Source organism: Alosa alosa, chromosome 21 (genome assembly GCF_017589495.1).
Source record: "Alosa alosa isolate M-15738 ecotype Scorff River chromosome 21, AALO_Geno_1.1, whole genome shotgun sequence".
In the NCBI taxonomy this organism is placed as follows: Eukaryota; Metazoa; Chordata; class Actinopteri; order Clupeiformes; family Clupeidae; genus Alosa; species Alosa alosa.
Window position 1 is genome coordinate 21,262,829 of NC_063209.1, and position 18,204 is coordinate 21,281,032.

Genomic DNA, 18,204 nt, shown 5'->3' on the forward strand with positions numbered 1-18,204 from the left:
ACACCTGAGAACCACTGATGTACGTTTTTTTTACTGTACGGTATAATGCTGAATGAGCCAAACAAAAATTTCCGCATCAAAATTTTGGTTGGCCCCACCAAATCTCACTCCAAGGTTTTTTGAAAAGTTGGCAGCCCTGTGACAGCTTTAAAAAAAAACATTTATTTCACTTGTCTCGCTGGATTGAAGGCAGAATGTGGGCTGCAAATAGATGAATGAGGGTCGGGAGATTCCATTAACAAAAACCTAAAGTTTTGCTAACATTTTCTCCATTATTATCGTAAAATATGTCTCCATGCAGGGTTGGGGCTGGTTCTAAACCTAGGCTAGGCTACTATATTTGGGTGGGCTGGTAGAAATTTTGGGTGGGCAACATAGCAAAGCATACCCTAACATAAACACAAAACAAACACAAAACAATCAGTACTACCTAGCTTGAGTTGCTGCAGCCAACAGCCAGGGATAGGCAGTATGTCTGATACATGTATGTAAAATACAAAATAGTATGTTGTCATTTTTATTTTATTTAGTTGGAAAAAAATAGCATCATATTTTGTATCAAAATACTTTACAGGTTTGTAGTTTAAAAATAGTGCCAAATTCTTTTGGTAAAACCAATAACCTACTTTTGGTGATTATAAAAGTGCAAAACAATGAATGCAGCACTGGTGCTGACTTGTAATTTGCCCAGAGTTGTTGTGATCAGAATATTGAGATTCAGGCAGATACTGTAAGTTTCTCGAGAACTTTAGTCATCCAATTCAAACACATGGAAGTCATCCAATTCAAACACATGGAACCGGTTATGTGGTTGCCCTGCAAGAAGTTGCACCATGTGCAACGTGCACAATGTTTGCTCACATCCACAATACACTCCTTAAGTAAGTAAGTAAGTATATATACTTTTTTGATCCCGTGTCTTCCCGTGATACTTGTTGTGATCATAATATTGAGATTCAGGAAGATGAAATTGCTCACATACACAATACACTCCTTCATACCAACTGCAAATTTTCTGGAGAAAAAAAACAAATAGACAAAAAAGCAGGTCAAATTATTGTAGCAGCTACAAAAATAGATGGCCATAGAATGGGGGAAATGTCTTGTATGAGTATATTTTGTATATCTTCATTTACAGTAATATAATAAAATTGATTATATTTTAATGTCCCCATGATGGAATTTGTTTTAGAACAGCATAGCCCAGTGACAGACTTATTATATAGAACGTTATTGGAAGGTGCAGCAACTTCGGGTGAAATTACAACCAGAGTCAACGCGACGAGAGCAACGATGACAGGGAAACAGGGAGACGCTTTCCAGCACCGTTCAACAAAGGAAAGTAGGCTTCAGACTTCAAGCTGTGCAAAGCAAATGCAGCAGTTGGGAATAGGTTGGAAATTACTGATTTTCAGCCACTTAATGCTCATTCTGGTGTAGCCATACAAGATGTACAGAAGTGTAAAGTGTATCAATTACCCTACTATATATTAAATTAAATATATTTAAATTAGGCTGAAATAGTTGGCAACACTGCGTTTATTAGACATTCTCTGCTACTGCCAAACGCTGTGTTCTTTATAGATCAGTGCTGCCAAAAGAGTACAGAAGCCTTTTAGGGTTTCTATACTCTTTGCTACTCATCAAATGTCAACACGACAAGTGTTTGTGTTGTCTGTGTGCTGCTGAGACGTTGAATTTCCCCTGGGGATCAATAAAGTATCTATCTATCTATCTATCTATCTAACAATGTGATACGGTGTTTGCTTTCTTTATCAAGACGTGAAAAACACTGTTTTTCATGTTTAACTGCATTCCTTCATATCGTTGTAAATGAACATGCATAATGCAAAATATTGCCCCCATTAGAAAACAGAAATGCTTTCATTAGAAACATACAGGACAGGGCCACCATAAAACACCCATTTGTTTATTATCACTTCAAAAAACATGGTGACAAATGAAATCAATGTATCAATCTGAATATTCATACAACCCTTGCATGAAGCACCTGGTAACCGTTTGAATGAGTAACACTTAGATATGCCAGATAGTGGTAACATAATATGCATACAAACAAAAAACAAGACTGCAGAACGTTTGTTCTAAACAACTGATTGTTGTGTATTATAACAGTTATATAGGCCTTATTGAAAAAAGTCCCAATCAGAAAAGTTGTGAACTGCTTGAAGCCAGTCTTCCTAAGGAAAGGACAAGGACAAAGAGCATTAATGAGACTCAACCACAGCACACATTGCAGACAATATCAAAAACCCCAAGGCATTATGTACTATTCGCAAATGAATTGGGTGAAAATGCAAAAGGGTATAGGACAAGTGTCATTCATCAGTACATCAGCAGAGGGCGCCGTCTTCTGCCTTTTGGCGGCACTGGATACAATTCTGTCCTGGTGGTCAGTCTCCCCCTCCGTGAGGACTTGGGCTGCATCAGAGATCAATTTCAGTGAATCTACATTTTTACCAGCTCTGTCTTGATAAATGTAGTTAAATAGTTACATATAGACACCCCCTCCTCTCTCTCTGTCTCACACACACACACACACACAGACAGACAAATTTACACTGAGCACACAATAGGTAGAGTCAATCAAAGATTTGACCTAAATCTAAGTCTAATACCTCAAAGTACATTTACACTGAACATGACATAGATGGCTGTTTAAGGATGAAGGTAAAAATGCCCTCTTACTTTCATCCTCCCCCTCTGGTCTCTGAAATGAAGGCTTGGGCCCAGTTCCAATCCTAGGCTACAAGGAAAAGGTAAATCATTAACCTTCTCATTCACCGATATCTCATTACTCTGCTTAGTATCAGTATCTGTGGTGTACAATGCCAGTGCTACGGATGTGTTCACTTCCAGCATACAGTAGATACAGACAGGCTGTGAATAAGGGTGTTTTCACATATAGTCCTTTTTAAATGAACCAAACCCAGTCCAATAAAGTGGACCAGAAAGTGGGTGTCATTATTCTTAGAACTGTCCTGGGATTTCCAGTTTAGAACTTGTCAGCTTATATCTGTTTAATGATGACTTTTCCCTAGATTTTAGACTTATACATAAAAAAACTAATTTTCGCAGGGTTAGCTGCAGCAAAAAAGACCATTATACACTCATGGTTTACCCCAGCTGCCCCATCAATACAATAACGGCTAGACCAATGAATATGTATGCTTTGTAATACGTATGCATTTTTATTAATATTAATTTTTTAAAAAATATTATTATTATCTTATTTTGTGTAACATATCTAAAGATGTTTAGATAACTGGAAAGGCGCTGGCTATGTTCCAGTTGAGATTTTGTCATGTCATGATGATTTTCTTAAAAGGTGAGCAATGTCATGCATAGCATCATAAGATATTCATTACAACACTTTTGTTAAGATAACACACACACAAATATGGTCACAAATGTCTGTATCATGTTTTGTTATAGGGCTAATAATGACAGTTTTGATAATGAACAATATGCATTCTCTTTTGCCAATGGCAAGTCAAGGAGGATAAAATATAATTTTTGTTGTTAAAAAAACTAAAGTGAACCTGGGGCGCTTTGTGTTTACAATGCATATTAGGCCAACCACATCGCAGACTTCAAAACCAACCGTGCCAACTACCTCCCGAGGTGGTCTCGGCACAGTTCGCTTTAGAGGGGGCTGAGTTTGTTTGGTGTGTTCACATATGCACAAAAATACTGAGTCATAGATCTGAGTTCGTTTAGAGGGCTGAAATAGCCTAGAAATCTAGACGCATCCTAGCGGCAAATTACATTTGCTGCCAGGGCTAGTCTAGCAACTCTCCGTTGGCTTGTGAGCTCGAAATTAAACTTCTATCAGGCCAATCAAATCGTGTATAGAGTCGTTAGGCGGGCTTAACATAAATGATTGATGGCAAAGTTGCAACGGTTTGGCTTGAATTCCCTGCTACTTGAAAACAAATAAGATAATGTTGCTGTTGGCGAACAGTGTGACACGAGTTAAGCTTTTATTAAGTTGGCAAAAGTTTGAACTAGCCAACTAGCTCCGCTGGTGGGAAACGCATGGGACTCAGCGCTGTCCTATTGCGTGCAGAGAGAATTCGAAAGACAACCGATTATCCTGCCCCTCGGACTGAGCACTGTGAACAGTGAGTGCCCAGACCCTACATTTTAATGTGGGTCTGGCTCTTCAGGCTGGGGCTGAAAGGACCAAATGTGAAAACACCCTCAGTTAGGTTCGCTTTAGAGGGGGCTGAGTTTGTTTTGAGGTTTTTACATTTGCACAAAAAATGCTGAGTCAGAGATCTGAGTTCGTTTAGAGGGCTGAAAGGGTCCAGTAACAATGAATGAGTATTATGAAGTCAGCTTTATTGTCAATTTCTTCCCATGTTCCAGACATACAAAGAGATCGAAATTACGTTTCTCACTATCCCACGGTGAGGACAAGACATATTTTACCAATTTAAGTCCACAGACAAACATAACATTCAAGTAAACAAAAAAGTAAGTAAATAAGTAAATAAGAGGGCACATATAATAATGAAAAAATAAGAGCAGCAAAATTTGGTTGAAATTGTGCATAGACAGTCAATGAAATACTAGTGCAAAGTCAGGCCAATAAAAGGCTTGGGTAGTTCTGTTTGACCTAAGTAATAAAGAAAGTGGCATAGTGGTGCAAGTTATGTAAGAGCAGCAGAAGTGTTGTGTTTTCAGGACAACAACACCAAGTTGTAAAGTGTACAAGTGTTCAAGTGTGCAAGTGGAGTAGTGCAGGCGGCCATTGTGGGTCCAATGTCCAGGATGTTATGTAGCTGAGGGTGGAGGGGGGAGAGGAGGGAGAGAGTTCAGCATCCTTACAGCTTGGTGTATGAAGCTGTTGGTGAGTCTGGTAGTCTTGGGGAGCGCAGGCTTCTGTACCTCTTCCCAGAGGGCAGTAGATCAAACAGATTGTGAGCGGGGTGACTTGCATCACTCACAATTTTGGTCGCCTTGCGGGTGAGGTGGGTGGTGTAAATGTCCTTCAGGGAGGGGAGTGAAGCACCAATGATCCTTCCAGCTGTGTTCACTATGCGCTGCAGGGCTTTCCTGTTGTATTCAGTGCAGCTTCCGCCCCACACAGCGATACAGCTGGAGAGGATGCTCTCAATGGTGCCTCGGTAGAATGTGGTCATGATGGCTGGTGGAGCACTTGCTCGCCTGAGTTTCCGCGAGGAAGTACAGGCGGCGCTGAGCTCTCTTAGCCAGTGATGCAGTGTTGGTGGTCCAGGAGAGGTCTTCACTGATGTGCACCCCAGGAATTTGGTGCTGCTCTCTCTCCACCACAGCACCGTCGATGGTCAGTGGCAGGTGTTGGGTGTGACCTCTCCGGAAGTCAACAACAATCTCTTTGGTCTTGCTGGACGTTCAGCAGGAGGTTGTTGTCCCTGCACCACGTGGTCAGATGGTCGACCTCCAACCTGTATTGAGTCTCGTCGCCCTTGGTGATGAGACCCACCAGAGTTGTGTCGTCAGCAAATTTCACTATGTGATTGTTGCTGTAGGTTGCAGTGCAGTCATCGTCAGCAGGGTGAAGAGCAGCGGACTGAGCACGCAGGCCTTGGGGCCCCTGTGCTCAGTGTGATGCTGCTTGAGGTATTGTTGCCAACACGTACTACTTGGGGCCTCTGACAGAGGAAGTCCAGTAGCCAGTTGCAGAGGTAGGTACTGAGTCCCAGTTTGTCAAGTTTGCAGATGAGTTGTTGTGGTATTATGGTGTTGAATGCAGAACTGAAGTCTATAAACAGCAATCTCACATATGAGTCTCTTTTTCCAGGTGGGTGAGGGCTGGGTGGAGGGCAGAGCAGATTGCATCCTCTGTAGACCGCTTTGGCTCGGTATGCAAACTGGAAGGGGTCCAGGGTGGGGGAGAATGGCTTTGATATGTGACATGACAAGCCGCTCAAAGCACTTCATGATGATGGGTGTCAGTGCCACAGGGCGGTAGTCATTGAAGCAGGATGGAGCAGTTTTCTTCGGCACAGGTATGATGGTGGCAGCTTTGAAACATGATGGGACGATGGCTTGCTTCAGGGAAGTGTTAAAGATGTCTGTGAAGACATCCTTAAGCTCCCCCGCGCAGTCCTTCAGCGCATCGACCTGGGATGTTGTCTGGACCTGTTGCCTTACTGGTGTTGATAGCAGCAAGTGTCCTCTTCACGCTGTCGGCAGAGAGGCACAGGGGCTGCTCATGTAGAGGGGGATGGGTCTTCTGTGGGCAGGTGCTGTTTTGTGCTTCAAAGCGAGCAAAGAAGCGGTTCAGGTTGTTGAGCAGAGGGATGTTGCTCTCACAGCTCTGTGGCTGGGCTTGTAGTCCGTGAGGGCCTGAATGCCCTGCCATAGGCTTTGTGCGTTCCTGCTGTCTTTGAAGTGGGTGGTTATCTTGTGAGTGTATTCCTTTTTTTGCTTCCTTGATGCCACGGGACAGGTTGGCTCTCGCTGTTTTCATGCCAGCTTCATCCCCAGCTCTGTAGGCTTTGTCTCTGGCCCTCAGCAGCCTGAGGACATCCCCTGTCAGCCATGGCTTCCAGTTAGCCCGAAAGTGATGATGTCTTTTGTGTGGGTCACATCATCGATGCACTTGGTGATGTAAGAGGTTACAGTGTCTGTATACTCCTCTATGTCTGTCCGGTTGTTGTAAGTGGCTGCCTGCTTAAACATTTCCCAGTCTGTTGTGTCAAAGCAGTCTTGAAGAGCATCGGAGGCTCCCTCAGGCCACACTTTTACCTGCTTACGAACGGTTTGTTCGCTTTTTTACCCTTTGTCTGTATGCGGGCATTAGCATAACAGTGATATGGTCTGAAAGTCCAATGTGGGGGAGGGGGGTGGCTTTGTATGCTCCTTTGTGTGTAGTGTAGACCAGGTCCAGGATGTTATCTCCTCTTGTTGGAAAATCAACATGCTGGTGTAGCTTTGGAAGTACAGTTTTGAGATCAGCATGGTTAAAATCTCCAGTGAAGATGGTGAAACCGTCTGGGTGTGCCGTCTGTTGTTCACTGACAGCCTGGTACAGTTCACTAAGAGCCGCGTTCTTATCGCGAGATGAGATAAGATATGAGATGAGATAGTATTGTTTCATTGAACGGTGATTACAGGAATGAGGCGAATACATATCTGATCAAAGGTGAGACTTGTAGAGTTTACGAGAATGTTGATGACCCAACCCATAGTGATGACACAAGCGCTACAAGAAAGGTAAATCACCTTGTTAGTGGTACACCTGTGAAGTGGAGTAAACCGACTTCCTGTGATACTGTGAAGCAATTGGTCAAGAGACACTGACAGCTGATGAGTGTTCGGGACCTGAAACAGAACAGGACAAAAGCCTACTGTATCTGCACTGGCAACCCTAAACACTTAATGACAGAACTACATTTTTATCAATACAAGTTGCCAATGAAACTTTAAAACTTTATTTTATTTTTAGCAAGCAGTTATTACTGTGAAATATTCTAGATTACCTCAAAGCACTGATGGAGCTCACATAAGGGGTTTGGGCTGAGCACGGACGGAACCTTGCTGGCTCTAATGGTAGTTTTTTCTCAACAGTAAAACTTCTTCATTAAATACCCTACAATTATCTGACCAGGTCTTGACTAGGGTTGCAAAGGGGCGGAAAATTTCCGGTACATTTCTGGAAACTTTCCGGAAACTTACCATGGGAAGTTAAGCTGGGGAATTTTGGAAATATTCCAAATTGGAAACTTTCATGGAATTAAAGGAAATTATGGGAATTAATGGGAATTTACGGAAATGAACATGGAATTTTGGGTAATTCATACAAACTGTTTCATATACAAACATTAACATTTTGTTTCGTAATAAGCAATATGATTTGTATGTTCGATTTTTGCTTAGCTTAGCATACAAAGCTAGCTAGCATGCTAAATGGGATCCCATTCTCTGCCTATGGTTTACTGGTGTGCTAAACTAGCAACACTGAACTGCCCAAGATACACTACACCACTCAACAACAAAATCCGATTGGTTGGAACATTTTTTCCCCATGCATATGAACGCACCATAGGTTTCCTTTATGTCTAGCAGCCTATGCCGATTGCTGTGTGCATGTGATTGACATATGTGCAGGGTAGAAATTTGACTGAAATTGCATTAAATCAGGTTGTTTTAACTAATATTATGCTGCAAGATGGGGTTTTGTCCACTACATTTAAGTTCCCTGTTATAGACTAACTTGCCATATTAAAAATTCCCAGTTTATTCCCATTAATTCCCGTTTATTCCTGTTAATTCTGATATATTCCCGTTAATTCCCATGGAAAGTTTCCAACTTTGAAAATTCCCGGAATTTTGCAACCCTAGTCTTGACCCAGCAGGTTATTTGTGTGGCTAAATGTATGAATTTTAACAGCGGGTTAAATTGGATGTATGGTCGCCTAGAAACATGCATTTTAGTTCTTGAAGGCTGAAAGGGTAGCCCAGCTGATCTGTTTGAGATAGAAACTTCAGTTTTAATCACGATACACCTACACCATACAACTTCTTTGATACAGGACTTAGATGTGCATGTGTGTTGTTTCAGTTTAGGACAGGCTGAAGTCCCTCTTACCTTCATTTTGTCCAAGCAAGTAGTGCGGAATTCCGCACTGCTGCTGCTATTCACCACACTGGTGAGGGAGCTAAGGACCACCGGCAGTGCTGCCTGCATCTTTCTCTGATTCTGATCACACACACACACACATATGTGAACATTAGTATATGTCAGTGGCGGCTGGTGGAGGAAGGAAGGTGCGCTTGATTGGTGTTGGTGGCAAATGTGAGGTTGTGATGGTGTTAGTGGCATATGTGAACAATAATGTATGTAGGCCGCCTACCCAGACACATTTAAAGCAGCAGTATACACTATGTAGTATTTTAACTGGCAATGTTGTGCTATAAAAGCTGTTCTGACATTCTCAGGGGCCTAAGGAGCTACGCTAGCATGCAGTAGCCAGAAAGGTTGTGGCTGCAATTCACCCTTCGCTACGCCACACCCGAAAACCGCCACAGGCCAATCGTGGCTTAGCAACCCGTCATTAGGCACGGGAGGTCTGACAAGCTTTTCGAGTTTTGCCATGTTAACCTGTGGAGACTGAAGGCCTGTGGAAATTACATTTCATTGAAAAGTCCCGGTCCTCCCTCTATGTAATAGACGTGCAGGGTGCTAAAGCTTGTCAGGCATAGCAACAGTAACTAAGGAGGGCGGGAGAGCGAAGGGTGAATTTGTTGGCTTCCACCGTTGTGCATTTGAGCAAGGCACTTAACCCCAAATTGCTCCAGGGACAATGGACTTTGTAATATAAGTCACTTTGGATAATAGTGTCTGCTAAATTAATAAATGTAAATGTAAATAAATGTAAATTTTGGTCTGGGAAGTCAGGAAAGATATGTAGGTCTAATTATGAAATACTCTTTTCCAGATGTTTAAAATTATGGAAAGTCTGGAGGTTTTGCTCAATGTAATACATTTGCATTAAAGTCTATAATACTAAAAATAGACACTTGTTTTATAAGACCATGTAACTATTTACCATTTAAAAAATAGACCTTAAATGTGGTTATTTGTAACATGCTATTGTTTTAAAGCCAAATAATCGCTATAATTTAAAAACAGGTTGTAATAGCTAAATGGGAATTTATACTCGAAAGGCAAATATCATTGAAGACGTCATTAAAGGAATGCATCATGGTCTGAAACATTCATTAACGATGTTACCATCCAAAGATACAGTTAGAACGATGAAAACCAGAACATATTAACAACAAGAACATTATTTAACAGTTGTTTAGTTAAGGCATAACTTGGATGATTATAACAACACGTAACTATCCAATTGTTTTGTATCAGCATATCCCTGAACTGTCCACGTTTAAGACAGGCCAGCAGTAGCCGATTGTTTTCTGTGCTACCAGTTAGCCATGTGTATTAGTCATATGTAGCATTCAGTAGCCTACACTAGCCTTACCATCTTTTTTTGGAATATGAATTTTTGGAACTGGTCTTCCTGCTGCTTTGATCCTAACCTTTGCACTGTAGTTGAATGTATAAAAGATGGACAATGTCCATCTTTTATACATTCAAAAGATGGACAATGTTTGCTTTTTCTCTAAAATTTTAGGGAAGTTTGTTCCTCCCTTTCCTCAATGAAGAATCCTCCTCTGGTATATGTGAATTAGTAGATACCATGGTGAGAATGATGAATACTGACAATAATGTTTGAAAATATTACACTTACTGAGCATTTTTTCTGATGAGGCTTAAGTGTCTTCTCCAGTAGCGACTGCAGTGATGCCGTCACTCTCTCACTATTGTGCCAGAGGACCTGGTCTAAGTGTTTCTCAAACATCTCTTCATTGACTGCCATGAAAGGAAAACAAAAACAAAACGTTCACATGCAATGTTACAGTCATGTCCTGTGTATTAGCCGCATTAATAAAACCATATTAACTGCCCCCGTGTATTAAAGTATAATTCTGGTATTTAGCACTTTGAGTCCCTTTTCTGGTTTGTTGTGAGTGGTGGACACCGAAATTTTGACGATGGGTCCTGTCTCGACTTTCTGACTCGTTTTGAATCGCCTTTGACTGCTTCAGAGTGGCTGGCTATGGGCATGCACAAACATGTCCTTAAAACAACCCTTAACGTTCGTTTTCAAAACTCACCGAGTGGAGTGTTCGTTGATTATTAAAAACACATATATTGGCGCAATGTATGATTTCAATCCGTGTTATCTGCTATTGTGGAACTATTTTTTCAGATACCTCACAACCGCGTATAAACTTCCGCTTAATATTTGAGTCTGAAGCATAGACAGTAAAATGTACCAACCAAATGTAAACAGCCCCCCTTTCCGTTTTCGATAGCGCAGTAATATCAACGAGCAATTGAGTCTTCCAACAGACATGAATGGGATTTTTTGCAAAAGGTCAAATAAAACACGACAGAAACTGTATTTCACTATGCTACTTGTTTTGGAACATCAACGACCTTCTTTTACTGTCTATGCTTCAGACTCGAATATTGAGTGGAAGTTTATACGCGGTTGTGAGCAGGGTAGGATTTTCACGGCGGCCACGACGGGCATGGCCGTCGTAGCGCCTTGCGTTGGCCGTGAGGCCCCTTTGAAAATCAGAGGTTTACAGGCCACGGTGGCCTTGGTGCCCCATTCTTTCAATATTCGGCTTTGCGTCATACTAATAGCGATTTTTATTTAGCCTGTGCTAAATAAAATTAATTTAGTCTTTTACGCAGTGGAGAAAGTGACAGCGCAAGAAAGAAAGTGCGTCCAAATTCACCCATTCTCAGTTAACCTACTCACGAAGTAGCCTATTCATCACACAGACATCACAAGTATCACATGAAAGAGATTTTTCTCAGCTTTTAAACGATATTAGCCAAAAATTGCTGTGTTGAACGGTTCACGAGAAAAGTAAATAATATAATTCAATTTAATCATACATTCTACTGAAGGTTGTGTCCCATGATCTCCCTACCCATTCATCTCGGTGGAATACTTTACGAACCCTTCTTTTAACACATGACAAACCATATATCAGAATAAACAGGAGACCTTACCGAACACAAAGGTGTAAAGCAGTCCCCTGTACAGTTAGCCATTCCAGAGTAATCCAGTTTTGAATTTGCAGTAAAGTTCGACATACATGGATGTCTCCAAATTTGGGCTTTAAGTTTTACAATGTGTTTAAATTTTTCCACATGATTTCATAATGGGCCAAATACAAAATAAATGTTACAAATATCGCCTAGATATTGGTAAATCAGAGGACAGCTGACTAAGAGTTTGTGAAAGTAGCCTTAATGATCACAAAATGCTAAGCATGCATCTAGGCTATTTGAGTTTCTTAAAGCTGAGCTGTGCTTAAATTGTTCAATACATGATTTCATAACAGGCCAAATATAAAATAAATGTGATATATAGCCTAGATATCTGTAAATATTAGATGATCAGATGATTTACAGTTCTATGTTATGTCATGTTTCATGTTTTTGTAATGTTTCATACAGTGATGCATGTCTACTGCAGTGAATAGGATAAATACAACTTTGATCATTTTTATAGCCTACTACTGTATAGTTAACTTTGGCTTTGGTGCCCTGACATGTGGCCTTTGTGCCCCCCACCAAATATGCCCAACTGAAGGCCAAGTGGCCTTGCCCCCAGAATGGTGAAATTCCAAGCCTGGTTGTGAGGTATCTGAAAAAATAGTTCCACAATAGCAAATAGCACGGATTGAAATCATACAATGTGCCGATATATATGTTTTTAATAATCAACGAACATCACTAACCACTCTGAGTTGCACAGTTTTGAAAACGAACGTGAAGAAATGTTTTAAGGACATGTTTGTGCATGCACATTGCCAGCCACTCTGAAGCATAACCAAAAACATAATTCCCGGACGTTCCACGTCTGGAATTGGCTTTATTAAAATTCCATGACCTGTGGGAACCCTGCTCTACTTTTGAGGTTGTCTACGACAGCGGCTATAGGAGCTCTGGTGTAGCTTTTAGTTGTCTTTGTGCGTGGTGTTGGCCGACTTTGTTTCGAAGCATACTAAATTCATAGGTTTTACTTTGAATTCTGTGATAAGATCAGCTGTTTCCCATCTTGCCTGAAGGGTACGATTCTCTTGACTGAGTGTTTTATATAAACCGTTCATAGATCTCTGCTAGAACCGCTCATAGACCTCTTCTTTGCTGGCTGTAGTGAAGAAGCCCGCTGGATTTTTTAATATAGGAAAGCGCCCCTATAGGTAGGCTGTATCATTACAATAAAGCTCCGATTCAGATGTGGTAAAAACCCGTGAAACTAAACCAACGTTTTTATGCCATTTGAAAATGATTGTATTGTGTAATGTAAATTGATCCGCGGGCTGCATTGAGTGAGGAGGAGGGCCGCATGTGGCCCGTGGGGCCGCCAGTTGCCCATCCCTGACATAGTTAGTGGCTCAAATATGGATTCCTGCTCCTCACCAGTTAAGCAGAACGACGTGATTAATTGGTTCTACGTGGGTCCCTTACCGATGAGGTCAGAGAATTGTGAGTGGAAGGGGTCAGTGTGCTGGAGTAACAGGTAGAGAGTGAGAGTCTGCTTCACGGTCTGGTTCCATTTGGACTCGGTTCCCTGGTCTTCCTCCCTCTCCTTTACATTAAACACCATGTCCCAGCAAAGGGGGCCTGTGGTAGTGTAGAAAAAAAAAGCCTTTCATCAGCTTAACAGAGAATACATGTCAACAGTTCAAACCCTTTAACAAAACTAATGGTTAATGCTCTAATGCTCCTTGGGAAGAATCCTACTCAGACAAGGGGTAACATTCACTGAACACTACTTTAAAGGTACACTATGCAAGATTTTCACCTTAATATAACCTTTACGAAGCCAACTTGATGGTAAACGAACTTGTAATAGGGGAATTGTTCACCATACAGCATAGACGTAGCGAGTCGCTAATGAGAGAACTAGCCATGCAACTTCATAGCCTGGCTAACGCCAGCCTTATCTCATTGAGATGGGGTCTGGGAACTACATTACACAATACAATCATTTTCTCCTATTTGAAACGTGGTTTACGAATGCCCAGAGCCGTTTATTGGACTCTACAAATGTCTATCAAATGAGTCTGTACGTAGTTCATAGCCACTTCGGTGTGTCGCATAGACGTTGCCATCTTCTTGCTGTCCCCCCTCCGTTCTGTGATTGGTTCCTTCGTTGAGGTGAAAATTGAGGTCCATGGAATCCAGACTGCCTAGCAGCACGAATAAAATCACGCACAAGGCATCATGGGGAAACCCAGGCTAGCAACTTCCAAGAACAGCGCCCCAAATCATCTTGCGAGGATAGTGAAACATTACCTTGTCAGTAGATATAGCTTTTCAGAGATAGTTTTTGCCTGTTTTTGATCCTTCACCTCCACAACGAAAGCATTTTCATTGTGTACAGGGGGAACAAGCCATGAGAAGGCTATTTACAACAGCAGAGTAAAATATAAATATATTGCTACTCTAGGGGGAGTTCTACAGTCGGCAAAACTACCTGAACCTGCATAGTATACCTTTACTTGCACGGAAGAGCAAAGTCATGCTTTCGGTTTTGGGAGATTAAATCCAAACCTCTCGACCCTGGTGCTTCTCCCTCTGCCTGCTGCAGGTCAGCACAGGTCACCCCAGAGAGGCCAAGGTCCTCCCATGCCAGTCGGCCGGCCAGAGACTGCAAGAAGCTCATGGGAGTGGCCATATTGGATTCCAGGCGAGGCATACTGGAGGGGCTGTAAACCAACATGTGGAGTGGGTGGGTTAAGGAAGTGTGTTAACTTCACTAACTAACAACTACTTAGCACCCACTACCATAATATCACCTAGCAACCACTATAGCAGCCAACATGGGCAGCCGTGGCCTACTGGTTAGCGCTTCGGACTTGTAACCGGAGGGTTGCCAGTTCGAACCCCGACCAGTAGGAACGGCTGAAGTGCCCTTGAGCAAGGCACCTAACCCCTTACTGCTCCCCGAGCGCCGCTGTTGTAGCAGGCCGCTCACTGCGCCGGGATTAGTGTGTGTGCTTCACCTCACTGTGTGTTCACTGTGTGCTCAGTGTGTTTCACTAATTCACGGATTGGGATATAATTCACGGATTGGGAAAAGAGTATATATACTTATTACACGGCTCTTCATAATGCTGAAGAATGCTCCATTCACTAGAATGGGCCTTCCCAACGTTCGGTGGTCGGCTAATTCTCAATAACAGACCGTTGCTAAGTATAACAGACTGCTGTCAAGGAAAATGGGTTTTGTGCTTCTATTTCACGTCTTTCATATTACTACACAAGGACTGGAACTTCATTCAAAAGTGAAAGCGGACGGTTGATCAGCTGTGTTCTAAAGAATGTTGGATTCAAGTTCAGCGTGTGCTGTTGCGAACTATTTGTTTCTCAGCAAAAGCCACGATGAAACGGTAACAAATAGGCTATAGCCTAGGCTATGTAGGCTAAAGAGTCATATCGTGGGGAGTTTATTGTTTCGGTTTGGCAAGTAGCCGTGTAATAAGCGGGATAATGTATAGAACGGCGGTCATTATTGGGAAAATAAGTCCCTTCAGGGCGGAACAAGACCCCTCCGCTGCGTCGGGGTCAGGGTCGGCCCTGCCGGGTCGACTTATTTTCCCAATAATGACCGGCGTTCTATACATTATCCCTTACTTATACTTTTACATCATTAGCCTAGCAACTAAAATATTTAAAATTAATAAATATTTGTATTAATGTATTTTGGCATGTCTGGAATAGACTTTCCAAAATTCCATGATATTCCAGAAATTCCATGACCTGTGGGAACCCCGACCCTAGCAACAACTTAGCAACCACTTCAATTATCCTAGCAACAACCTAGCAACCAAAATGACTACACTAGCAACTAGCATAGCAACCGCTTTATTTAGCATAACAACCACCATGCCTTCCCTAGCAATAACCTAGCAACTACCTCTATGCTTGCATTATCTGTTTTAACTATTATGATATTTTACAATGCATTTTTTACATTTTCATGCACTGGTAATTCCTTTGAATTGCATTTCTAGTTTTTCTAGCTCTTTGCAAAAAGGATATCTGAATGGTTGTCAGGCGAATGGGCCAGTTTGGGTACTGCTCCATGCAGGGGCCCAGCGCTGCCATGGTGATGATGCTGGTCTCCCCACCGAGGCCCGTTAACACCATGTGAAAAGGGAGCTGCAGCGGGACCTTTGCGCCCACCACCGCATGGATCTGATCACAGGGAAGGAGACCACCCTCCGAGAAAGGACACCTTCACAGACAGCAAGTGAGAGGAGAGGAATATACAGGAATAAAAAGGGAGTGTGTCTGTGTGAGTGAGGGAAAGATTATATTACAGGACATTTATATGGTTTGGATATATGCTTGTAAAGTTAAGGACAATTCTGGTAAGTTCACACCCACTTACAGTTGATAACTGGTGCTGTCCATGATGATGCTTTGGTTGTTTACTAGCATCTTGCTCTTCACACCATCACTGGGCACACAAACAGAGGCAAATACATGTAGCGAATATACTGGTATAGACCTGCCAATTAACAAAGGCCACTCATCCTGTAACATACCCAATAACTAATATTTGAAAAAAGAAAAACTTGTACCCAAATACATGCTGGTTAGTTTCCCCATTGTTCTTGAATTTAAAAAAGATTTTCATCTGTTTGGAAGAGAGATATGGCAGAATTGAAATGGAGAAGAAACCTTTGCACTATCAGTTCTGATGGCATCCATGTTTCCTGGCTTTCATACCTGAGCACGGACCAGGCTGATCCGGCGAAGAAATGCTTCGGTATAGAACTTCTCCTGTTGCCAACACTTATTATCCATTGCCATCTAAAGAAAGACCGCAATTATGTCTTATGAAGTAGTCCAGCAATATTCTGTATGCAATAATAGGTGATGACATGCAATTATTTATGATCTATTTCATTTTTTAACTGAATTATTGTTTGGGTTGAGATGTGTGATGAGTTTTCTAACCTCAAAGGCTACCACAAAATGGACTGGGCCCGATGATTTAACAAAGAGGGATAACTCCTCAGTGTCTACAGATCTGCAGGTTGATGCAGATGCAGGGAGGTATGATATCCGCTCTAAAAGGCTGAGAGACTCTGAAAGAAGTGGACAAATATAGAATGTGAATACAACCAAACTTTATCTTTGTAAAGATAGAAATTATGACAGGAGAGTAAAACCCACCATTTAAGACTTTTTCAATTGGATTCGAGGGAGCCCACGGCCCAGCAGCAGCAACTACATGAAATTAAAATGTGTTAATGAAAGAGCCGTCTACAAATGCCCTTTACGCTGCAATTAACTAGCTTAAACCAATCATACTTGTGCACGTGAGCTTGTCGGATGGATGTGACTTGGTGGCGCATAGGAGCACCAGAACATCGCTGTCCTTACGAGTTGAGTATTTCCGTGGTCGGTCAAGGACTCTCATCAAAAACCTAACTACCTGTGGCACACCCAAATGTATTAATGTATATGGTAGAATTATTTTGTTATCCATAGATTTACAATAAAACAGTTAGATCAATCTCAAACATTAACGTTAATATAAGTCGGAATTGAGCTAGCAAAAATTCTCACTGAAAATGCTAACGTAGGCCTAGCATGGCTAGCGACTTTAGAGCATATTTTATGTAAAGGCACAACAACACTCATGGCAGCGTAACTTCACTAAAATCCACTCCTCAGTCTCTTAACAACTGTTTAACTATAAATAAATAGGTTACCTTGTAGATTTCTTTAATCATTTCCATGGTCTATCAGTCACATCAGCTAACAACTCAACCTAACTAACTTGTCCTGCACAGATCACGTGGTATATGAAAAGGCGGTTATGGTTGACCCTGGTCACCTGGGTCACCCTGAAATGTATCCATTCCTCTAACGAACGAAAAAAAAAGAGCAATGTATCAGTTCCATTGTCACATTGTTGCCTTTATTTTATGACATGAACAGCCTCTGAACTTACAGCATATTCATTATGATGAACACATTCAACTTTGTCATGTTGCATGCTTAGCGACACTAAGAATAAGGCCTAAATATAAATAACAATATGGCCATTTTATTCATAGGGAATTCAGCTCCAGTTGACAGGGCTCACGCTATGGAGATCTTCCAGGGTGACTACGTATATCTGCAAAAATATACATTTCTTTAACACAGTTGTAATCGCCTGACATAATACAGGCTATAACATTCACAACAAAACTAGGCAAATGCGCCTCACACCTTTTCATTACACGGGTCGGGGTAATTGCAGACCTCTGCTGGGAAGACTGCACGAATTAGCTCCTTCAACTCGGCTGGATAGATGTATGTTGGGTTACAATTATCATCTGTGCAGCCAACTCTGTGGTGATACTGAGCAAAATTACCCGGACAATGATTAAATTGTCAGCATAATCTCTTGAATTATTCACACAATCTGCATAATGATTAAGACTAACCAGTTGACGCTGGATGAACCTGTATGCTGATCTTCGCCTAGCGCGGTCGGTCTTCAGTCTCCCTGCAACCCTCAGCAAAGGAGCCAACCACAAGGGTATGCTAGTCAGTAGAACAGAATTACAAATCGGCTGGCTTGTGAT

At 41.8% G+C, this 18,204-nt stretch overlaps 1 protein-coding gene across 2 annotated transcripts; it reads right to left on the reverse strand.

Moving 5' to 3' along the window:
• Window positions 1-1,914: 1,914 nt before the first annotated feature.
• On the reverse strand, window positions 1,915-17,424 carry zgc:195212 (DUF4554 domain-containing protein). Of its 2 annotated transcripts, none has more exons than XM_048231752.1 (16): window positions 17,341-17,424; window positions 16,937-17,060; window positions 16,799-16,852; window positions 16,580-16,710; window positions 16,349-16,432; window positions 16,201-16,256; window positions 16,008-16,076; window positions 15,656-15,851; window positions 14,165-14,333; window positions 13,076-13,231; window positions 10,269-10,390; window positions 8,603-8,713; window positions 7,237-7,335; window positions 2,710-2,767; window positions 2,354-2,442; window positions 1,915-2,201 (listed from the first exon to the last, which is right to left on the reverse strand). In XM_048231752.1, exons 1-16 carry the CDS (start codon window positions 17,365-17,367, stop codon window positions 2,148-2,150), a joined length of 1,599 nt encoding a protein of 532 aa, XP_048087709.1. In that variant the 5' UTR covers window positions 17,368-17,424; the 3' UTR covers window positions 1,915-2,147. The 2 variants fall into 2 exon arrangements, with proteins under 2 accessions (XP_048087709.1, XP_048087710.1); XM_048231753.1 differs by having other exon boundaries at window positions 16,937-17,056; window positions 17,341-17,414.
• Between the last annotated feature and the right edge of the window lie 780 nt (window positions 17,425-18,204).